Below are 24,753 nucleotides of genomic sequence, written 5' to 3' on the forward strand. Positions count from 1 at the left end.
GGTCATAGGCATAAGCATTTCTGTTGGCCTACCCTGGGGGAGGACCTGTCATGCCCAACAAGCAAAGGCAACCAATGAAACTCTGAGAAGTGATCAGCTCCATGCGGTGCTCCTTCTTAACATCCTACCGTGTTTCCCCCATAATAAGCACTTGGCTTTATTTTCAGGGAGGTCTTATTATTTTTGAGGTGCAGGAGGCAGCGAGCATGGTCACCTCATAGCTGCTGCTGTGTTGCAATATTTTCAGGGAGGCCTTATTTTCAGGGGAGGGCTTATTTTCAGGGAAACATCCTACCTCCAACACTTGTGCTTCATGGTAGATCATGGTAGATCATGGTAGTTTTAATCAGTAAGGACTCTAGAAACAGTTATTCTACATGGCATATGGATATAATAGCCCAGATTTTTCCTAAAAGATGAAAAAATGTTTGATTACGGATCCATTTCAATTAAGAAATAATAAAGAGGAAAGCTGCTTAATTCTTTCTCTACTTTTGTTGTCATTTCCCCCAAATTGCTCCCTGGGGATTCCCAATTCCAGACCTATAAATATTTGAACTTTTTACAGAAGGGGGAAGCCAATAAAAATATAAATTGGAGCAGGGAAGCTGCAGATGTGGAAATAAATTATTCTGACTCTCCTCAATGTATTTCTTCCTCCCCCAATTACTTCAGGACTAATTATGTGTCATCAAGTGGGTGTGGAGTCTTAGCAACCACATAACTAGATTTTTGCCAAGATGATCAATCCTTCCAAGATGATATAGCTTCAGAATATCCATTACATAATTCCAGGCTGTTTTTTATTCTTGTTCATTTTAATGGTTGCTAACATAGTGTGATACTACACAAAGCAAAAAATTATGGGAATTGAAGTCCACAATTTTTTAAAATTGCAAAGGTTGGACACCCATGTCTTAAACAGCAATAGCAGTAGACTTATATACCGCTTCATAGGGCTTTCAGCCCTCTCTAAGCGGTTTACAGAGAGTCAGCATATTGCCCCCAACAATCTGGGTCCTCATTTTACCCACCTCGGAAGGATAGAAGGCTGAGTCAACCCTGAGCCGGTGAGATTTGAACCGCTGAACTGCTGATCTAGCAGTAGCCTGCAGTGCTGCATTTAACCACTGCGCCACCTTGGCTTTAAACAGCACAAAACAACATATAGCATCCCAATGTACTAATGAGCTTTTGGGATATTATGGTGATAAATATTGTATATCCTAGCATTGAGCCCACTATGGATAACAGCAAAGAACATCATTTACTAATGAAATAACTATATCCAGCATCAGCCATTTGTAAGCCTTTGTTATATTCCTCATAGGCACATGGCAAGGAAAGACCTACCCATTTATTATCAAATAAACAATACAGAGATATTCATTTAGCCTAGAGTCTTCGTAATGTGTTGAATTGCAATTCCCATTATCCTGAGCCAATACATTCTGCTCTCTTTATTGCCTTCCTTTTGCAATTCTGGAGCAGCATGAGAGAGAGAGAATGGGATACCAAATTTTGGAAAGAGATGGAAAACATTGCTAATAGGATGAGTAACTAGAAAATGCAACATATTGGGCTTGGTTCTTTTAAATTTCCATATATTGATGGGTGGTAACATTTAGCTGCCTTTGAATTTGCAATGTGAAGTCTAAAACCCTGCTGGAAAATGAAACTAGAGTTCAGAGTTATTTTATGAATTAGTGGTACATGACTCACTTAAAAACTAGTCGAAAATGATATCATTTTAACGAAGTTAACCTCAGAAGCTGATATTTGAGGCTGATCTTCTTTCCAGGCACTCTAATAACAGAAGTGGCATTTAACTACGAATTGTCCAGATCCTAGGTTAATACTAATTTAACTTTAAGTAATTAATTCAAGATTGACACCTTTGTTGTATAACAAATACTTTGATATAATCTGCAGCAGTCTAATTTTTAATGTTACATTCAAATTAAGATTTAAAAAATCAAATTATTTTATGCTTGTAATATTGACATTCTATGAGGTTTAATTAAATATATTTCTTTATTTCCAACATTCGATGTTATCTAAACAATAAGTAAAGGTAAAGATTCCCCTCGCACATATGTTCTAGTCGTTCCCAACTCTAGGGGGCTGTGCTCATCTCTGTTTCAAAGCCGAAGAGCCAGCACTGTTTGAAGATGTCTCCGTGGTCATGTGGCCGGCATGACTAAATGCCGAAGGCGCATGGAACGCTGTTACCTTCCCACCAAAGTGGTCCCAATTTTTCTACTTGCATTTTTACGTGCTTTCGAACTGCGAGGTTGGCAGAAGGTGGGACAAGTAACGGGAGCTCACTCTGTTACGCAGTGCTAAGGATTCGAACCGCCGAATTGCCAACCTTTCTGATCAACAGACTCAGTGTTTTAGCCACTGAGCCACTGGTCCCCCATCTAAACAAGTGATTGGCAATAATTTTAATTAATATTGTATACATATCATGGTATCAAAACAATATAATGTATCAAGTTTTGCAACAATATAAGAAAAGGGGGGAGGAAAAGTATTCCTCGGTACTGTGGCATCTCTCCTACAACATCTAGAGGTCCAGAGGCTGCCATTGATTGGGTCAACATCTTCCCAGTCAAAGGGTGTCTATGCTCTTTAAGAGGCATGTCAGGGACTGTATCAGAAGAAAGACCTGTCAGGGCTGGATAAAACTAAATTGAAGTACTTTTCGTTTCTATTTTCATTGTATAAAAAGCAACCAGTATTCATATGATTATGAGTCAATTCCTCCGTGCTCTGGCACCATTGTTCTTCTCAGCCTCTTCTAATCTGTCATGTGACTCCCTTGCTCTATCTCGATACAGCAATCCAGCAGCTCTTGAAATAAGAATAAATGTCCTTTTCGGCTACATTCTACCAAAAAAAAAAAAAAACTATGAAGAGGTGAGATCCCTTTTATGGGAGTCTGCTGAAAAGAAAGCATCTCTGCAAATCAAGTAAAGCTTCCATAAATTCTTGCAATCCAATAGTCTCTGTTCAGACGTGGTTTGCTCCCGGTTCAGCCTGGATCGGGTGAACCAGTAGTAGCGGTGGGAGTCACCACCCACCCGGAAGCGTCGTGCGCACAAGCGCATGCACGTGTGAACCAGTAGTAAAGAAATTGGAAACCCACCACTGGTCCTGTTCTTTTTCCTTAAAAAAAGGAAAGAAAGTCTCTGAAACAGAAATGCACAGTTCAATCGTAATCTCAGAATAAAATATGCATCTGAAATAGCTCTGAGAATGTCTATCATTTGCAGGATTCCATTACAGACACAGAATGTGAAATTTGCAGTTCCTTGTTTTGAGTTATTAAATTTGGTTTTTTTAAAGTACCCTACAAATCTAGGACTATTACTATATTACATATAGTCCTAGATATAGGACCATATGTCCTATAGTCCTATATACCATGCCTCTCTTAAGACAAAAGATGTAAACATCTCAGTCTTCACAAACTATTGTGTTTTAGGATATTTAATACAAATTTACAATAGTTCATGCTTAAAGCAGCGATGTCTTACATCCTCCTTCATCCTAAAGTGCCAGTGTTGTAAATACTGGTTTCTGTTAATTAATTGACAGGAAAACAATTTCTAATTGGAATCTTGGATGCTAAATTTTGCTGGATGCTAAATTGGAATCTTGGATGCTAAATTTTGCTAAGCTGATTTTCTGTATAGTTTGGAAGTGGGATGATAATTCAGGAATGAAGACCAGTGCCTCTCTTCCCAACTGAAATTAAATAAAACACTTTGGTTTTCCTCACACTTCCCAATTTTTAGGAAAGCTTATGCAACGTTTGCGGATTTCTAGATGCTTCTTGGAAATTCAGGAATAAGAATTTAAGGCAAGTATTATTTTCAGAATCTACTAAGTGAATCTTCTAACTGATTGGATTAAAAAATATAACAAACAAGAAAAATAAATGTTAGCTGCAGCAAATGATAGTTCCCTATTCATAGTTAAGCCAAATATTTATTTAATTTGGATAATTAAAGTTTTGTTTTTGAAATGTAATAGTTTGAACTTCTGTAAACTTTCCATTTTTTATTCTATTCATGGCTTCCATTTTTGCAATGTCATTTTTCTTCTTACAGAAAATGCTTTCCTTATTTGTCAAACCAATTAATGTGTTTTTCTATGTAAAACTGGGGACCACAGAAACAAGAAGACGTAAACCACTTCTCTGACGAGATGCTGAAGTTGGTTTTATTTCCCACGTACCGTTTCGGGAAATGACTCCCCACATCACACCACCTTTTGTGTCTCTGACCTATGCAACAGACTGAATACATGACCTCCTGGGGGGAAAAAATCTAAGAAACAACTGTGGACAAACTGTCATGCAATACTATTTGGTTCCTACTGAAACAATATGACTAATATTCTAAGTATATTTAAGAATCTATTAGATTATATTTCCTCAACCTGCTATTGACTTAAGTCCTAGTACTGATAGCTAGCATAGCCAAATATCAAGGGTTTTTTTATTGTGAACTGACATAGTATAAATCAGCAGTCACCAACTGATGGTTCATGGACCACTGGTGATCCGAAAAAAAGTTTGGTGGTCCGAAGCAAAATCTTTGCATTTTGGCATTTTTTATATTGCACTAATTCAGGGATCCTCAAACTATAGACCCTGGGCCAGATATGGCCTGCCAAAGCAATTATTCCTGCTCACTGATGGGACGGGGTCCTTCAGGCACTTACTGGTAGCTTGGCTGCCTGTTTAGTAGTTCCAGCCCTTCCCTCCCTCCCTCCTTGGGAGTCCAGGCGCTTCAGTGAGCGGTGCGCGATACTTTGGCCAGGATCCTCAAAAGACAAGAGTTTGCAGGGGCCAATCTAGCGCCTGGGCTGTCTACAAGACAAACATTCATTCTTGACCGTAATTGAGATCCCTAGCTGCAATGGACAGGAAACCTAGGGTTGACCCTAAGTGCTTCACAGGCGGCCAAGCTAAGTGCCTGAAGGACCCCATTCTGTCACTAATTCATATTAGTGGTCCATGGGATTTAAATGTATGAATGTAGTGGTCCCTGAGATCTAAAAGGTTGGTGACCCCTGGTATTAATAATCTCTTCCAATCTGAATGCCTTTCTGTTTCTATGACCCAATTCCCCAAATCATCAGCAGTGGCCATGCTGGCAGGGAAGATCTGGGAGCCGTAGCCCATTCAAATTGGAGAAAGCATATTCACTGCCAAATGTGTGCACATCATTAACATTCAAAAGTATGTGTTCCATGCCTTTCTAAAGACACTTGTCTTTCTCATAGAACTAGAGACTTTTGTTTTCTTGAAGGGAAACCCCTATTTTAGTCAGTGATCAATATTTGTAAGACTTGGGAACGAAAGAACGTGGGTATGAACTTGTCACTCTGAAAGAACTAAAATGAAGCATCTAGCCAAGCATATAGTGGAAAAGTTTTCAACATGTGACTTTTTTTTGCACATGTTTTGATTACAAAAGGCCCAACAATCAATTCTTGATTTCTCTGCATAAAAAGGTTAGAGGCAAGAAAGGCAATGGCTTAAAAACCTCTTTTCAATATTGTGATATGTTAGTTTATGGATTGCATGAACTGAACTCTCACTCTTTAGAAAGGTTTAATATTTTTGTAGCTGTTCCTCCCTGCAGCCACACCTAGAAGTTCCATGGTGGACTTCTACTCCCTATGCTATATTAGAAAAGAGTTTGAGAGTCTGTGCTTATGAAATCAATATTAAACCTAATGTTATTAGAACTATTAATCTGCATATCTGGTTCCTTGTTTTACTTCTTTCATACAACTGAATCGTATTCATACATCCTAAGAGGTCAATGAAAGAAGTTTCGAGATGTAGCTTAGAACTTTGGTCCTCAACTCGTTCCAGCTCTGTGGACTGCTGGTGGTGGCGGAAACAGCATCAGGGGCGAGGGGATGGTTCCGTACAAGTAGTGGGCAAGTGTGCTTTTGCACACACCCACATCCACCTGTTCTGACCAAGGCTTTCCAAGAGCATGCAACAAACTCCGGCAAAAACTCCTTTTATTAATTTGTGGTGAATTCTGCTAATTCACAGACGACGAAGTCTTTCAAAGGAGGATTTAGTGTCACAGATTTTATCTGGCGTAGGGAGCTGCCATGCCAAGATCTGCAAAATTTTGCAAAGAGCCTCGGAGAGTTACGAGCCAATTAATCAAACTAATTGTCTCTTGCAAAATTCCACTCCCCTTTTGCTTTTCTTTTATTTCCTCTGGGAGGGGCCATTCATTGTCTGGCCTTACTCCTAAGTCGACCCCTGCTCTTTAGCTGTTCCTTCTTCTGGCAACTCTGCACAGGCAAACACTGCGAACAGGCTCCAGCTGTTCATCTGCCTCACTGCTGTCTGATTCTTAAAGCAGCATACGGCCCTGCCCCCCTCTCTGCCTCTGACACAGAGCCCTCATCAGAGCCTTCCCCAGACTCAAGAGGACTACCTAGCCCTGATTAAATTGGGAGGTCCAATCTGGATAAGAAAAGTCAAACTTTGACCTAACTGGATAGAAGTTAATCTATGGCACCTGCAGATTCTTGTTGCTTTAATTACAGTAATGCAATTATCTATATGGTAGCTAGGAAAGGTGTGTTTCATCAATCTGCCCCACACAGAGAGCAAACTTTGTTGCTTAATGCAACTGACCCTTGGGATTCAACTTATAGCAGTGCTTCTCAATCTTGGCAGTTTTAAGCTGTGTGGACTTCAACTCCCAGAATTCTTCATCCAGTATTACAGCATGCTGGCTGGGAAATTCCCAGAGTTGACTGGGAAGCTGCCAAGGATGAGTTTGAATTATTTATTTGTCAGTGCACCATTTATGCACAATGAGATTGGTTGAACTCCCTCAGTGCACACACACACACCCAACACAATACAACTTGCAGTGAAGACAGAAAATCCCTAACCCAATAAATCATATTAACAAACACCTGGTCCTATTGCACCAGTGTGAACATGTTACACGTTGCACCAGCCCTGCAAGTCCATCGTACTACATAGTTATGATGTTATTTTGCATTCAGGAGTCTGACAGCCCACAGACAGAAACTGTTCTTCAGCCTGTTTGTGTGGATGGCTATGCTTCTATATCTCCTTCCCGATTATAGGAGGGTAAAGAAGTGCTGACCAGGCTGTGAATTGTCGCGAAGGATTTTTCTCACTCTTCTAAGGAAACGAGCCCTAGTGATATCAGGGCAGTCATGGGTTCCTACCGGTTTGGACCGGTTCACCTGAACCGGTAGTGGTTTGGCGGCCTGGGTCGCTGGAACCGGCATCAACCCACGCCCCCAAATTGGTTGTCCAGGCGGCACCCTAGGCACCTCCATCTTGTTTTTTGCTTCTGCGCATGCACAGAACATTTTTTATTGCACTGCGCATGCGCACGAAGTGTGCACACAGCACGCCCACGAGCAAACCAGCAGTAATGACTGCTGGAACCCACCCCTGATATCAGGGGACAGCCCACAATGTTTTGTGCTGTGCTCACCAACCTCTGTAATGTTTTTCTATCCGTGGCTGTCAAACTGGCATGCCAGTGGTGGGTTTCGGATCTCGTTGCAACCGGTATGCTGCGACGGGGCTGGACGTCCACCACGTGCATGCGCACTGTGCATGCATGCACACCTACCGCCCTGCAACACACCAGCTGTTACACAGAGCGTCGCACAAGCGCCTTATGCTGCTTGGACAAATGGCCCTGTTGGCTCAAGTACAGGTTAGGAACGTGGGCAGGCAGGTGGACCCTCCAAAGCACCATTCCGGTACGGTGTCTGCTGTTCCCAGTATGCATGTACTGGTGCATACCAGCCGGAACCCACCACTGCGGCATGCCATGCTGTGATGCAATAAGTGAGGATGCTTTCTATTGTGAACTGGCAAAAGGAGGTCATCAATTGTTGTTGAGAAACACCGATATACTATTACATGCCCAATTTCAGTCACTCAACCTATTTCTTCCAACATCTACTGAGATTCAACAGGCAGGTTATTCTGGTACAGGAGCAATCAACATCTTCCCAATCAAAACTGTCCATGCTCTTTAAGAAGCATGTCTGGGGCTGCATCAGAAGAAAGACCTGTCGGGGCTGGACAAAACCAAATGCAAGTTTTTTTCATTTATATTTACATTGTACACATTATATTCATATGATTATGAGGCAACTGTTTAATTGTCTTCCACTGTTGTTACATTAAACGTTATCATTTAGCAACAACTTTTGAAAGCAGCCAAGGCTGCTTTCTTCACTTTGGCAGCATCTCAGTGTGTCTCATATTCAGATCTAAAATGTGTATGTCTAATATTCAGATCCCACGCAGTTAGGCTCGTCTTCTGAGATGGAAAAGGGACATCACAGAAATGTTTGTTCTGCTTGGTTTCTGTTGCACGTTTGCTGCCATCCTGTGGAAACTGGGCGACTAACAACTAGCATTTGGAAAGCCAACTTCTTCCTTCTGCAGCTTTTAAACTGTAGTGGGGATAGGAGTTCTTGGTTAGAAACTGTTTTCAACAAAATTCGGTAGAGATTCTCAGTCATCCAGGTCATGGTTGTCCCAAAGGAGCTTTTTCAGGAGTCAACTGGACTTTCTTGTTTTTTCTTCGGAAGACGTTTCGCTTCTCATCCAAGAAGCTGCTTCAGCTCTGACAGGATAGTGAGGGAATGGAAGGATTTATATTCCTTGCAGACAGCTGGTAACCTGCATCCTTTTAAAGGATCATTGAAGCACTTGGAGGTTTATTTGTGTCCTCAGAGTCACCTGAGTAGTGCTCCTGGTTCCTGTAATCTGCAATTTTTCTTCTGGAAATCCATTCCTACTCCCACACCATTCAAAGGGTGTTCATCCCAAATTGTATAGCTAAACGTCTGTAGAGATTCCCAGTCATCCTGGTCATGGTTGTCCCAAAGGTGTTTTTTCAGGAGACAACTGTTGTTTTTTCTTTGGAAGACGTTTCACTTCTCATCCAAGAAGCTTCTTCACCTCTGACAAGATAGTGAGGGAATGGAAGGATTTATATTCCTTGCAGACAGCTGGTAATCTGCATCCTTTAGATTTTGTTTTCAACAAAATAACAACAAATTTAGAATCTGTTTTCAACCATGAAATAAACTAATTATTATTATTATTATGATAGCATTTAAAAGTTTATTTTAGGCAGATGCAGTTTTCAAGTAATGAAAATATCTACTTTCATGTAGATAAAATTATTGTACATGGGAGACTTCCTATCCAGCATTGCTTTGTTGGTACTGCAATCTCAGTGTAAGTACAATGACGTCACGTTGGGCTTCATGTGATTTAATGCAACTTGGTGCAATAAAGAAAAAAATAATTATGCATATTGCACCTAGAAAACACTCAGGAAGGAAGTTATTATCATAAAACAATTATTTATTGTTTTATTTACAGCATTTAGATACTACTTGCTAATAAAAACTATCAGGGTAATAAATAATAAAAAAGTGATAAAGCATAACATAAAAATAAAATAAGAGCAGAAGAGGAAGGTATAAGAAAACTAGCCCAGCAGCCATTTTCAATTTTAGTGTTTCACATTTTTTCCATTTCAAATTTATTCTACCTTGCTTTCTCATTAATTTGCATGTTTTAAAAAGCCCTTGAAAAATTCATATCCATTCATTTATGTATATAGCTTTTAAAATAATATGTTTTCTGAAAGTGATTTTTATCTAATAGAAGTAAACCTATTTTAAATGCAAAAGAACGATTTGCTCGAACTGTGCATTGCATAACACACACAAAAATGCAAATGTTGGCATTCTAACACTTGTATAAATCAATTTATAATAAGCTGTCATAGGATATGGATGATACTAATTTTTGCTTTGCAATCCCAGCCAAGCTGGAGATGACCCTCCATTTATGTTCTACCTGTCTTTAGATAAAGAGAAATACAATATTAGAGAGCACCTTAAATCTCCAGTAAGTATGAAAACCCTAGAATATTATTCCTAAGGCAATTGGGTACATACAACTCTCAGGAAACTTCAAAGGATTAATGCTTCTATTTTAACAAAGGAAAGAAAAAAGAATTTATTGCAGTATTTTTCAAACTTGGCAACTTTAAAATGTGTGACTTCAACTTTGACTAAGGAATTCTGGCAACTAATGTTTATAGTTGTTAAGGCTGCTAAGTTTGAAAAATGCTGATTACTTACATGTAGTAAATAATGCCATGGTGGCACAGTGGTTAGAATGCAGTATTGTAGCCTACTTCTGCTGACTGCCAGCTGCCTGCAATTTGGCAGTTCGAATCTCACTGGGCTCAAGGTTGATGACTCAGTCTTCCATCCTTCTGAGGTTGGTAAAATGAGGACCCAGATTGTTAGGGGAAATACGCTGACTCTATAAACTCCTTGGAGAAAGCTGTAAAGCGCTGTGAAGAGATATATACGGTAAGTCTAAGTGCTATTGCTATTGCTAGTCCTTAACTTACGACCATAATTGGGATCCAAAAATTCACTGTTAAGCGGTGTGGTCATTGTTGAGCATTGCTTGACCGCACTTGATTTTATGGCATTTGTAGTGGTTATTAAACAGACAGCCGGCTTCACCATTGACTTTGCTGGTCAGAAGCTGGCTGGGAGGGTGGCAAACAGCAATCACGTGACTGTTCTCGTATGAGCCACTTGCCAGGGTGCCCGAATCACAGTCACATGACTGCAAGGATGCTGGAACAGTCATCAGCGCAAGTAACATTTGCACGTTACTTTTGTCAGTGTCCTTGTATGTTCAAACGTTTGATAAATAAATGATTGTAAATAAAAGACTATCTGTTGCACTGAAGGATTCATCATATTAGTGGGACTATCACCAACAGCGAACAACTAATCTACAATGTTTTATAACCTTTCCCAGCCAAGTCATGGCGAACCTTTTCAGCATCGAGTGCCGAAAAGGGAGTGTGTGTGCTCGTCAGGGCGGCAACCCAGAAGAGGAACAGCCCAGGGAACATGTGTGTGCTGGAAAATAAACTTCCGGTTTCAGGCGCGCACATATGTTCCAGCCAGCTAGTCTCCCATTTACTGATGCACATACGCGCGACAATCACCTCACGACGGAAAATGGAAGACCAGCTCTTCTAGTTTCCGACACTGCCGCAAACACGAAAGCCAGCTAATCATCGCATGCACATGCACACCGGAAACCCCAAAAGGGAACGGGCGACACCGCAAATTCCAGGTGACGTGGCTCCACATGCCACTTCGGGCACACGTGCCGTAGGTTTGCCATCACGATCAAAGGATGTATAGCACATCAATTCCCATTATGCTCCAGTTAGCTGGATGATTGGGAGTTTATAAGAGCTTCTAAACACTTGTACAGTATCTGGACAGCTCCAGATTGGAGAAAGCTGATGTATTTTTAAATGTAGGGTTTTTAGTGGTGCTAGGGCAACGGGCCCAAAGGGACATCTGTTAAAATGTCCTGATATGATTGTGTGGTTCAGTATTTCTCAACTTTGGCAGCTTTAAGATGGGTGGACCAAGTTCCAAAATTCCCCAGCCAGCCATGCCTGGGAGTCGAAGTCCACCCATCTTAAAGTTGCCAAGATTGAGAAACTCTGGTGTAGATACTTTACAAATAGCATCCCAACTTTAAGAGCCTCTTATACAATCAGATTTGAACAGCAAAACAAAATGAAAAATTCAGCCAGACAATACAGTCTCCTCTCTCTCTCCCTCCCTCCCTACCTCAGCTTTCTTCCAAACCCAGCCTTCTGTGGCTGGGCTTCAGCTCCTCCTCACATTCCAGGCCTGCTGAAACTTCCCCTAAAAAATTCTCCAAAATGGAGCCGTCTCTGCCCCTAGCAACGCATACGCTAAAAAGCTCAAAGCTGAAAAACAAGGTTTTCATTATTTTCATTTCTATGGTGTTATGCACAGCCTTGCTGGCCCTGCTGCAGCTCAAGTTCTTAAAACCCAGAAACAAAGACTTTTATTCCTTTGAAGTGGAGGATTGGAAAGGAAGAACCATGTCCTTGGAGAGATTCCGAGGCAAAGTAAGTAATTTCAATTTTTTTTAAAAAAAAATGGTTAGGCAGTCTGGCTGCTGTATTTTTTCTGTGCAATAGTAGCACGTTAGGAATATTTGGAAAGGGAAATCTAAGATACTGAAGTTAAAATGTAATACTTGCTGAGATCAACTGAAAAGTTCAGTACTTCATTTTTTCCACTATCTGATTTTAGGGACCAGGAGTATCCCCTGCAAAAATGGACTGTCTCATATTGTTCTTTATTTCATTATAAAGACTGCAAATGTAAGCATAGTCAGTAGGTGTGTGTTTTGGTCAGTGAACCACTGTTGAATTTTTGAATTTGGTGCTTAAATGTATACATTCATTTGAACAGCTGAAGTTAGATTGTTCTTAATGCTTGTAATGCAAGGCAAACTTTTATTTCAGTGGGAGAAAGTTGTTTCATAAATTCACATAAACTAAAAAGGTAAAGGTTCCCCTCGCATATATGTTCTAGTCGTTCCCAACTCCAGGGGGAGGTGCTTATCTCTGTTTCAAAGCCTAAAAGCCAGTACTGTCCGAAGACATCTCTGTGGTAATGTGGCCGGCATGACTAAACCCCAAAGGAGCATGGAACACTGTTACCTTCCCACCAAAGTGGTCTCTATTTTTTTCTACTTGCATTTTTTTTATGTGCTTTTGAACTGCTAGGTTGGCAGAAGCTGGCACAAGTAATGGGAGCTCACTAGGGATTCAAACCACCGAACTGATGACCTTTCTGATCGATAAACTCAATGTCTTAGCCACTGAGCCACCACATCTCCCTTCACATAAACTAACGTGCCCTAAAAAGTGCTTTGCTTTGTCTGAATTGTATGGTTTTCTTTAACTTAATGATTTAAATTCTGTCTATTTTTCAAATAGTAAAACTGATCTGAACACTAGACGTTTCCGCATTGATAAATGATAAATAACCAAGATAAATGAGATAGGAAGATATTTATCAGCAGCGATATGATCAGCGTTCTTTTTTAACTTCTTTTCTAATTTTCTATTTTGTCTCAAGGCAGCCCTGGTTGTAAACGTGGCTAGTTACTGTCCGCACACAGAAAAAAATTACATCATGCTGCAGGAACTCCAGCGAGAGTTTGGATCATCCCATTTCACTGTGCTGGCCTTTCCTTGCAATCAGTTTGGGCAAATGGAGCCAGGTCTGAACGACGAGATCATTTATTTTGCTAAATCGAATTATGGAGTGACATTCCCCATCTTCAGTAAAATAAAAGTCCTAGGTTCTGAAGCATCGCCAGCTTTTAAATTTCTAATAGGTAAGCGTATGTCTCTCTTAAGCTGCATGTTATGTCTTTTAGTGCAGTGTTACTTTTAGGCAGAAACATATACAGGCTTCAACTGGATTTCCAGTTTCTATCTAAAAAACTGTTTCTACTACCTAAATCTCTTCAAATATTCTATATCTGCAGTTTGAACTAGAATATATTTATTTACATTGTGCAGTTCTTTGCCTTCTCCTACGACTAATCTCTGACAGCCAATGTGGTTTAGTAGTGGTTAAGGCATCAGCTAGAAACTGGGAGGCTGTGAGTTCTAGTCTTAGGCATGCTGGATAGCATTGGGCGAATTATTTTTGCTCAACCCTAAAAGGAGGGCAATGGCAAATTGGTCTACAAAATCTTGCCAAGAAAACTGTAGAGACTAGTCTAGGAAGTCTCCAGGAGTCAAAAACTGCCTTGAAAGCACAGGCGTATCACTAAAATCCCACTACAAAATAATGACTCTTATCTGTCTGAATGAAAAGATTGATTTGCCTAATTTATGCACCTTACAGAAGTCCGCTTTATTATTATTATTCCTAAATGAAGCTTTTGCATTTAAAATTGATACCAAGAAAAACAAGGAGGATCTGTGCATGGATAACAAGGAGTGCTTATATACCCAGTGCTTATTCTTGTGCACTCTAAGAATCTTTTGGGAATTCTTTTATTTTTTAAAAGAAACCAGATGGCTTGCACTCACCGATGCAAAGAATCTGTGTGTATACCCAAGCCTTTCCTAGGCTGGCACTGCCAGGTACACTGGAACTGTTCTGACATGTATAGGTGTAACAGGATCAAACTGAAAATCTATTATGAAGGTAGAGCGAATGAGTCAAGAGGAAGGCAAAGACTGGGAAAGTCACAGTTGAATGGAGTTGATGAGATTCTCAAAAAGAAAGACGTAAGAAGTTTAAAGAATAAAACTTCATACATTTGTACTGTATGAAGCAATATACAGATGTGGTAGAAACAAGAATGGCTTGATTCCTGAAAGTTGATTGAAAGGTATGAAGAATTATAGGGAATAGTGTTCACATAAACCAAATTAAAGAGCCAGGTTGGTGCAGTATTAAAGGCACCATGTTATAAACCAGGAGACTATGAGTTCTAGTATGGCCTAAGCCTGTTATGGCGAACCTATGGCGTGCGTGCCACAGGTGGCACGCAGTGCTCTCTCTGTGGGCATGTGCGCCACCGCCCCAGTTCAGTTTTGCTGTGCTTGTACGCATACCTCCTACCAGCCAGCTGGTGGGGGGGGGCAATGGGGCACATGGGACGTGCGTGGGCGCGTGCATGTGGGGGGAGCATGTGGGGGGAATGCATGCATGCATGGGGACCACACGTGCATTGCATTTTGCAGGTTCGGATGCGTGTGCGTTTTGAGCACTCAGTCAAGAAAAGGTTAGCCATCACTGGTCTAAGCCATGAAGCTGAACAGATGGTTTTGGGCCAGTCATTCCCAGCTCTAGAAATAAATCAAGGCAAACTTTAAAAAAAAAAAATCACAATAAAATTGCTTGGACAACACAGGCCCCTACCCCTAAGTTTGATTACATCTTCTATTGTCTTCTGCTAGTAATTTCACTGCTCAACAATTCTGGCTTCATTTCTGGAAAAAGAGCACACAAATATCAAATTAACTCTAGAGGCATTTCAATTTTTTTTTATAACAGCCACTGTTTTTTTTAATAGTAGAAAGAAGAAACGTAGCAGTTTACCCAGCACTACTATTACTATTAATCTTCTCATGGTTCCTATCACCCAACTCCTCCCACTTATGACTTTATGACTGTAACTTGTTGCTTGTATCCTTATGATTCATATTGATTGTTTCCTAGTATGAGTTGATTGCTTCTTTGACTATCATTAAGTGTTGTACCTTATGATTCGTGACGAATGTATCTTTTATTTTATGTATACTGAGAGCATATGCACCAAAGACAAATTCCTTGTGTGTCCAATCACACTTGGCTAATAAAGAATTCTATTCTATTCTTATTCTGAAAAATTTCCAGAATTTTTTCTTCTCCAGTTAGTCTTTGATTATTTATTAACAAAGAGGATTGTGTGTCTTATCCCATACTTTATATTATGAATAGAATAATTCTACTAAACTGAGCTAATCATTAGGAGTACAGAATCTGACAGTAATTATTTATATTGATTATTACTTTTGGGAATACTTTGGAATTGTTGAAGCTTCTGGATTGGTCAAGACGCATAATATCATACAACTTAGGACAAGCTGTTGGTTTTTTTTGATAGAGTTTTTTTAATTTTTACAGAGGAAGAAAAGCATAGTTATTGGAGGTAGGTAGGGGAGGATAGGGAAATCAAGATGCAAGGAGAAAACAGTGCTAAGGAAATAGAATAATGGAATCGTCACTAGAAATAACATGGAAATTGACAGGTTATGATAAGTCTCACAGAGGAAGGGAAATCTGAAAAAGTGATCAGATCTGGCACTGAGTTCACATATTGTTCTGAAATCAATTTTTAATTACAGACTTACAAGCATTCATTTAGTAACCATTTGAAGTTACAATGGCACTGAAAAAGTGACTTATGATCTTTTTCACACTTACGACCACTGCAGCATCCTCATGGTCATGTGTTCAACATTCAGATACTGGCATGTATTTATGATGGTTGCAATGTCCCAGTCATATGACCCCGTTTTGTGACCTTCTAACCAGCAAAGTCAATGGGGAAGCCAGATTCACCTAACAATCGTGTTACTAACTTAAAAACTACTGTCAGGGTTCCAAATAGCATCCAAAAGTAAATCAGAGTCCAAGGCAAAGTATTGGTCAAAGCTCCAATTTATTAAGAAAGCCATGTTGGCGTATCTGTGAAAACCCGAATCTGAAAGCTTCCAGATTTTCCCCATCTAGTTGAAAATTCAAGAACTTCCCCACACCCACAAATCCATCACATGGTCCAATCTCCCACTGCCATGCTGGCAGTTTCACCCATCCAGTTCTGGTCAGGTGCAGAGGTGCAGAGACAAAGGATGACCTTGGCTTTCTAGAAAGAATTTTGTTTTGGTTACCCATTAAGTAACTCCGTACAATCCCCCCTCCCATTTTTCCACAATAGAAAATACATACTGTGTTTTCCCCAAAATAAGACAGGGTCTTATTTTCTTTTGCCCAACGAAATATGGCCTTGGGCTTATTATAAGGGTAGTGGTATTGTTTTGGGGTTGCCGGGCAGCTGCTCCCTTGCAAGCGGGCTCCCGAAGAGCCGGGCATAGCCAAGGCAAGTGGTGCTCTGCCCGCTCACCAGCTCCTGCGGCTTGGCACATTTGGGATACGCCATAGGTCAGTGCATGGAGCTCTGCCCGGCTGGAGAAGGGCGTTGCGTGAGCGCCTGTTCTGCCCCCAGCAAGCATGCCTCCCAGCCTCACCATGCCCTGGCCCAGCTGCCGCCACCGCGCTCCAAAAATAACTTCTTCTCCGGCTTCCAAACTCCAAAACTCAGCTGCCGAGTCTTCCAGCAGCGGCCGCTCTAGGAGTGCTCTATGGTGTGGGCTGGCTGCTGGAAGACTCTCTGTCCGGAAAACTCTCTGTCGGCAGCCGGCCCACAACCATAGAGCGCACTCCTAGAGCAGCCGCTGCTGGAAGATTCGGCAGCCGAGTTTTGGAGTTTGTAAGCTGGAGAATAAATTATGCTCAGAGTGCGGCGGCGGCAGCGGCTGGGCCAGGGCATGTTTAGGCTGGGAAGCATGCTTGCTGGGAGCGGTTAGGCGCTCATGCAACCCCCCTCTCCAGCCGGGCAGAGCTCCATGTACTGATCTAGGGGTATCCCTAATGTGCCCGCAAGACCTGGGGAGCAGGCAGAACGCCATGTGGCTTGGCACCTTAGGGATACCCCCTAGGTCAGTGAATGGCGATCTGCCCGGCTGGAGAGGGGGTTTGCCAGGCGGCTGCTCGTGAGCGTGGCCACCTCATGGCTGCTTCGCCCCTGAGGCTGTGCCCACTCTTTGGGAGCCCGCTCACAAGGGAGCAGCTGCCCAGCAACTCCCCCCTCCAGCCAGGCAGAACGCCACTCCCCAGCCTAGTGGTATCCCAAAGGCGCCAAGCAACGTGAGCGCCTTTCTGCACCCCCACCCCACCTGGCTCCCGCAGCTTGCTGTCTTCGGGATACCGCTAGGTTGGTGAGCAGAGAGGAGGGGTTCTCCAGGGGGCTTATTTTCAGGGGTGGGCTTATATTTTTGCCCATGCGAAAAATGTGGCAAGGTGTTAGTTTCAGGACAGGTCGTATTTTCCGGGAAACACGGTAGTAGAATAGTAGAAAGTGTGGCAGGCCAAAGATCCAAAAGAAAGATGGCTGCAGGCCTGACAATTACAATGATTCATTTAATAACGGTGGCAAAAAAGGTCGTAAAATTGGGGGGGACTCACTTAACTGTCTTGCTTAGCAACAGAAATCTTGGGCTCAATGGTGGTCGTAGATCCAGGACTACCTGTGCAAGCTGATAGTTTCAAATCAGTCTATAAAAAGAATGAGAAAATAAAATGCATAAACTCTGTTAATATTGATTAAAGCAGGATCCCAACTGAGTGCCTACATTTTTCCAAATCACATCCCTGCTGTCTGTGACCTAAAAGTGCTTCATCTTATGTTATTCCTGCAGATACTTCTAAAACGGAACCTAAGTGGAATTTCTGGAAATATCTCATCAGCCCTGAAGGTAAAGTCTTGAAATACCTGAAGCCTGAAGAACCCATAGAAAACATCAAGCAGGATATAGCCGCTCTGATTAGGGAGATCATTATAAAAAAGAGGGAAGACCTTTGAGGAAGTCGCTGTGCCTTGTGGATCCACTGGGCAACTTCACCATCCAGCCTTAGTACATTCCTGCTCAAATATGGCAAATGCTGAGCTATCAATCATCTTTCTTGACATTTAATGCCATGACAAACTGAGAAACAGAACTTTCTTTTCTGTTTAGAACTACAAAGGATGCTGAGAGCAAAAGAAGTCAAGACTTTAATACAGGGGTGGGCTTCAAAAATTTCAGCCATAGGTTCTTTGCTTGGTTGCTGGTTGGGCGTGCCCATGGTGGGCGTGGCCTCCTGCACCATGGTGGATGACGCGTTTTCACCTTCCCCAGGATCTGGAGGCTTTCCTCGAGTCTCTGGGAGGGCAAAAACTGCCTCCCCCAGGCTATACGGTAGGGTTTTAAAGTTTTAAGGAGAAACACTGGCCTAAGCACTGCTGAATTTGTTCTGACTGTTCTATGATGGTAAAGCTTTAATGAAAGGGGAAAGTTTAGCAATAATCCAAATATTAATACTGAATCTCTGGATAATGCTTGTCCTTAAGCAGCCCAATCAATAAAACACCTTATATACAGGTAATCCTAACCTACAAGCACAATTGAGCCCAAAATTTCTGTTGCTAAGTGAGACAGTTGTTAAGTAAGTTTTGCCCATTTCTTGGCACAAGTATTAAGTGAATCACTGCAACTAAGTTAATAATACAGTTGTTAAGTGAATCTGGCTTCCGCATTGACTTTGCTTGTCAGAAGGTTGCAAAAGATGATCACATGACGCCAGGACACACCAACCGTCATAAATATGAGTCAGTTACCAAGCGTCTGAAATTTCATCATGTGACCATGGAGATGTTGCAATGGTCGTAAGTGTGAAAAATGGTCATAAGTCACTTTTTTCATTGCCATTTTAACTTCAAACAGTCACTAAACGAACTGTTGTAAGTCAAGGATTACCTATACTAAGAAGAATTGCAAATCCATTTAATGCATATGAGCTGAGATTCATTTTCATACTGGAAATGAAAATAAAATAAATACATACTATCTACTATTAATTTTGGCAATAGGTAAGCTGGTTTGGCAAATACGTGTCTTCCAAGCCAATCTGGAACAAAACAAATTAAAATCTTAATGCACTTTTTCACAGCACTGCATACCTTAAAAGTATTTAATTACAATGATGGCTATTGCCCTTCTCTCCCTACAAGCAAATGTAACTTATTAGCCTCAAAACGGTGTTAAATTGTGCAATAATATGGAAGTGTACTTAGTTGCTGGAATATATACAACAGCTAACTAAGAGGTACACTGCCAAACCATCCCACACAGATACAGAACACACATAGTAGTATAAACTGATAGCATATCAGAATGAAGAACACCAAAGAAACTTCCACTGAATATTTAGTGCACAGAAAAATATTTTCAGTGTTGCCTATAAACCTGTGAGCTAGCCTAATAAGAGAAATATCCCAACAGAGATCATTTGTAGATAGCAATAACAATAGCAATAGCACTTATATACCGCTTCACCGTGCTTTATACATCCCTATCAGTGGTGGGTTGCAGGAGGTATGCCCCCGTACGAGCGTACCTGAGCCTGCCTGGAGCACCGGGTACCGTTCTGGTAGGGTGCTCCAGAGGGCCCACCCGCCCTCGCTCCTTACCTGTCTTTAAAGTCTTCGGGGCTGAGCAGCTGGAGCATCGCAGAGGCTCATGGAGGTGTCGCTGGACGCCGCAGGGCCCGTTCCAACCATACCAGTTGGAACGGGATCCAGAACCCACCACTGATCCCTATCTAAATGATTTACCAAGTCAGCATACTGCCCCGAACAATCTGGATCCTCATTTTACCAACCTCAGAAGGATGGAAGGCTGAGTCAACCTTGAGCGAAGGACAATACATTCTATTTCAAATTACAGGATCGAAGGAATTGAACTCCTGGCAATTCCAGCAGAGTTAGCCAGCAATGCTGCATTCTAACCACTGTGCCATCACTCACATTGTTAGAATGTTAAACACTAATAAATCTTCTTGATGACAAACAGTTTTTGAATATTTTGCTACACCGAGTCACTGATGATCAAAATATGTGCCGTAGGCTGGCAGCTGAATGTCAGCTGGTGCCATTTGGATATCCATCCAGCTAACAATACACTGCCATTCCACTACACACACAACTTTATGTTATTCTCTCTCTGACAACCAACAGTTCCTGCAACAGGTAACAGTGTGGTAGCGACTGCTAGAATGAAACAAAGCAGCCATCTAATTCTACACTGCCTATCAGTCACAGGTTGCTTCACGTCAGAGGTCCTTGAGGCACAAATTCTCCTTAGATCACTGCTACAGCCATCAAGATGGGTAAAAATAATACTATAATCAAATGTTTATTTCTAAATAGAGGGTTCACAACAATAAGTCATGAAGATTAGGAAGACTGCAACTAAATATGAAAATACTATTCTTGCCTCCCTTCATTGATTCTCTGAAATGTTTTATAATTTTTAATGATTATCTAGGTTCTAATATAAAATGTTGTAAAGTTGTTATCTTGTACTGTGCTAAAAAGAGTAAGAAGTCTTTCTTTCCTTGAACCTCGTATTTTCTTTCCCCCTTCCCCCCCCTTTTTTATTTTTCTTTGTATTTTATACATTGATAAACAATAAAAGTTATCTATATTTTTAAAAATGGTAAATTGGTAAATTGCACATATTTTATCCAAAGTCAGAGCATATAGCCCAAATAATGAATGATTCAAAAAACTTCAAAGTTGATTTGAATGGAAGACTTAAATATCTCTGAGTCGAGCCTGAAATCCAAATTAACAGAATTCAACAATTGTATTGCCTCAATCAAATCAGGTTTCTGAATCCATTTAAATCAGATTTATTCTCCAATCTGAAAGAGGTTGAAACAATTGGATTTCTTAAATAGACCAGAGGTATTAATTAATCCAATGGATGGATTCACAAGGACACACTTCCGTGATTTCTGCAGCATGTTGGAATGCAGCACTCTGGAGTGCAACCAGCTGCTGTAACACAAAAGGTATTCAAACAGCCAGCTAATACTGCACTGCCAAAGTGACACACATCTCTTCTCATGTTCAAAGTTTCCTTCTCATTGTATTATTCCATTCAATTTATTTCATCATGCTTCTTGCACCAGTGACTCTGGGAATATTGATGTAATTAAAAATAATACAGACACAGAATAAAAAGAATAAACATCAACAATAATAACAATAAACTACAGGTTCATCTAACTCTGAAAGTCCCAGGCCTGAGAGAACAGCCAGGTCTAAAAAGATTTTTCCAAAAAACCCAGCAGGATTGGGACCAACCTTTACCGTTTAAAATTACTAATACTTCTAAGGCTTTCCCAATAATAAATTGCTATAATCAGCCTGCCAATAATGATAGTTTATGCCATTAGGCCAAGAGTGTTCATGGAGAGTGGAGCGGAGGTATCAAAAAATTCAATATAGCAGGCACAACTTTCAGTCCATTTAGAACACAGTTTAGATGCCTGAGTAGGAAATGGAAAAAGTTTATGACAATATATTTGCCCATTTCCTTTGCGAGCTTTTCAGATATTGATAAAGATGGACCTTTGATCTTACCCAAAAGACTCTTATGTCCATCCCTCTGCAATCTTCAGTGTTTTGAGATCGTGGCTCTTGGTATTTTTGTAATAGCTACATAAAATGGTGAATTTCAGCAAATTTCAACATTTGTTTTGCCTTCATTGCATACTGTATTATACCTTTGTTGGCTTAATTATGGTCTGCTTTACATATATATGATTTGGTAAATGCATCCCAGGTGAGCAAAATGTTAAACCAAAATTAATTAATAATTATGATACAGCACAATTAGTGTGTATACACCTAATCCTTGACTTGTCTTGCTTAGCAACAGAAATTTTGGGCTCAATTGTGGTCATAAATCAAGGACCTGTACATACATACATTTCAACAAATATAGCATATTACAGGACAAAATTGTGTTATTCTCTCCCTCACAAATTTCCCTCCCTCACACACACATCTTTCATAGAACACACAGTATTGCAAAGAATGCAACTCAATGCAACGCTACAAAGTCTTACCTTAGTAAACTTTAGCAAATTTTGTTTTCTGGTTTGAGATTGGTCCCAAGTGCTCTCATGATTTTTTCCCTTTAAAATAAGAATATAGTACATATCTATATATTATATATCACTTTATATATCCAATTAAAACTGTAGAAATCTCAGCCCTTATTTTCAAAGGCTTGTAACTCTTTTGCTTTCATATTTGTTCAGACACAGATTTCTAAACCTCTCGTTTTCTTCAGCTCAGATACACATTATATACTTGCTGCAATTTTATGTTGGCTGAATAAATGTTCAATTTAGCTACCTTATAAGTTTGACTAGACCAGGAAAAGTAAATGATTTCATGTTATAACATCACCTGGAGCCTGCTGATTACAGTATGTTTCCTATTCACCAGGATGTGTTTTATATTTTAAGGACTTTAAGCAGACAGGATCCTATGTACATCCCACCTTTATTGTCCTTTGTCCACCAAGGCAATATGCCCTAACCAATCATAACTGATTCCAAATATAAGCAGAATGAGACCTCATTTGTACTTGGAAAGGAGACCACTAAGAAATTCCAAACCTTTAGACTAACTTGGGGAATTTAAACATATCTAGAAGCCATCTGGGTTGTGGTAAACCAGCTTTATATTGCTGCAAGTTATTTATGAAATCACTGATAGTCAAAACAGAAAGGAAACCTCACCTTCAATAATTATCCCGCTTTTTCTCCCAGCTTTATAATTGCCCCTTCCTAAAACCATTAAAAAGATATTAAAGATCAACAGGCCATTTAATTATATCCCTGTGTCTTGTTATATTCCACCAGCGGAAGTGCCGTTGCCTTTTTGTGTTTCTAATCCAAATCATAACCAACCACCATATACTGTATATAGTCATGGAAGAATACTTCTGTAAGATCTAAATAATGGGTGATTCCCATAGATTGCCACTCCAGCCAGCGTCTAAGCAGCTGAATCGCTTTTTAAAGAGGAGCCAAGCTGCTGAGCACATAGAACTGAGATTTACCCACAATACATCTTCATCTGTCTTGACCCTCCGGGATGCGCATCTTTCTAACTTCCACTCCACTTCTGAAGAGAATTACTTAGCTTTCCTTACGCTGAACAACCGCATTGCTTTTCAGAAATGCAATCCATCCACCCAGAGCCTTCCCTTCTGCGACGAAGAATTAACTTTCCCAGCATCTGCGATCACCTCATTTTGCCTACTGTTCCTGTAGATCATTAGGGGGTCATGTTCTTAAACAGATTAACAGAGTTGGAAGGGACCTTATAGGTCATCTAGTCCAACCCCCGCCCCCACCTATTCAAGCAGGAGACCCTACACCATTTCTAACAAAGGTTTGCTTCCTGACGTTTTTTAAAGGGGGGGGGCGCCTTGGGTATCAAGATCCCATTCGGAGCCGCCCGCTACCTTACTCTGTTCCCAGACCCCAATGAAGCCCCATTTCGACGGAATCGCTTTAAAGAGACCAAACAAGCGGCAAGCGAAGCGGGAATTCCTCGCTCCGGCTCCCGATTGGCTGCCTAGTTCTCTGACGACAGAAAGTTCCCCTTCCGTGGGAATGTCGCGGCGCGCAACGTTGGTTGGCGGCGGGCTCTTTTGCGCCTTTGCTGCGGCTAGGCCGCGATATCCCGGGCAAAGACCCGCTTCGGCTGCGGAAACGTGGAGGTGCCTCTATTGTCCATCACGGGACAGCGCGGGGAGCGCTTTCATAACCGCGGCAAAGAGCGCGGCGGCGGGCGAAGAAGCGGGGAAGGGAGTTGGAAAATCCGCTTTGTTGTGCTTCGTATTAGGGTAGCGGACTTTTGGATGGGGAAAGAGCCCGAAATACCAGTTTTTGGGGGGCATCCCGTTTTAAAAACATTCGTTGTTGTGATTCTGCTTTGAATGGGTTTCCAAGGATGATGTCAAGGCCCAGAATTGGCAAATCGGACTATAGGAAAGGATTGCACTGGAGGATCTCTGCCCAAGGCTCTTTCTTCAGCCATTCATTCCCTCGCAGGGGATTTCATTTCAGTTACTTTATTCTCCCATTATTCGTGTCGTTCATTTATTGGGAGGGGGGGAACTGAGAGCGTTGAGGCTCATCAGGCTGTTTTCTTTCTTTTTCTGTATTTGGATTGTAAAATTGGTTATTTTTCTAAAGCTGTTTTAGGCTTCTGCCAACGGTGGTGCTCCTCAAAGCTCCAGCTTGCAACTTCTTGGTTGTACATTGGTGTTTTTCAAAACTCAGCAGCTTCTAAGATGTGTGGACTTCAAATCCCAGAAGTCCGCACATATGGCAAATGGTAGGTTGTCCAGCACATGGCATACAGTAGTTTTGACTTGGGTGTGGCTCCACGAAGAACAAATCCACCTGGAAGAGATAAAATCATTTGATGAAAAGAACCACATTCGCGCTTAGGCCCAGAATCTAGATTATGGAAAAAAGTAAAATGCCTAAATCATCACAGCTTTCTTTAAAAAAAACAGAAGCGAAGTCACTTTGCCTAAACTTATTTTG

The 24,753-nt window shown here is 41.1% G+C and overlaps 1 protein-coding gene and 1 long non-coding RNA gene across 5 annotated transcripts; one reads left to right on the plus strand and one right to left on the minus strand.

The window, feature by feature from the left end:
* Positions 1-9,976: 9,976 nt before the first annotated feature.
* On the minus strand, positions 9,977-23,665 carry LOC148045317 (uncharacterized). Of its 4 annotated transcripts, none has more exons than XR_015696660.1 (5): positions 23,253-23,665; positions 22,249-22,317; positions 19,177-19,239; positions 14,890-14,960; positions 9,977-10,436 (listed from the first exon to the last, which is right to left on the minus strand). It is a non-coding gene; the product is annotated as an uncharacterized LOC148045317 (long non-coding RNA). The 4 variants fall into 4 exon arrangements; XR_015696662.1 differs by lacking the exon at positions 9,977-10,436 and adding an exon at positions 17,758-17,847 and having other exon boundaries at positions 14,265-14,960; XR_015696661.1 differs by lacking the exons at positions 9,977-10,436; positions 19,177-19,239 and adding an exon at positions 17,758-17,847 and having other exon boundaries at positions 14,265-14,960.
* On the plus strand, positions 11,810-20,966 carry GPX8 (glutathione peroxidase 8 (putative)). Its single transcript, XM_014062931.2, has 3 exons — positions 11,810-12,062; positions 13,084-13,345; positions 17,991-20,966. The coding sequence occupies exons 1-3, from the start codon at positions 11,850-11,852 to the stop codon at positions 18,152-18,154; spliced, it is 639 nt and encodes a 212-aa protein (XP_013918406.2). The 5' UTR covers positions 11,810-11,849; the 3' UTR covers positions 18,155-20,966.
* Positions 23,666-24,753: the final 1,088 nt, after the last annotated feature.

The sequence above is a fragment of the Thamnophis sirtalis genome, unplaced genomic scaffold, assembly GCF_051295495.1.
Source record: "Thamnophis sirtalis isolate CommonGarterSnake01/CBP01778 unplaced genomic scaffold, rThaSir2_p1.2 scaffold_5, whole genome shotgun sequence".
Taxonomy (NCBI): Eukaryota; Metazoa; Chordata; class Lepidosauria; order Squamata; family Natricidae; genus Thamnophis; species Thamnophis sirtalis.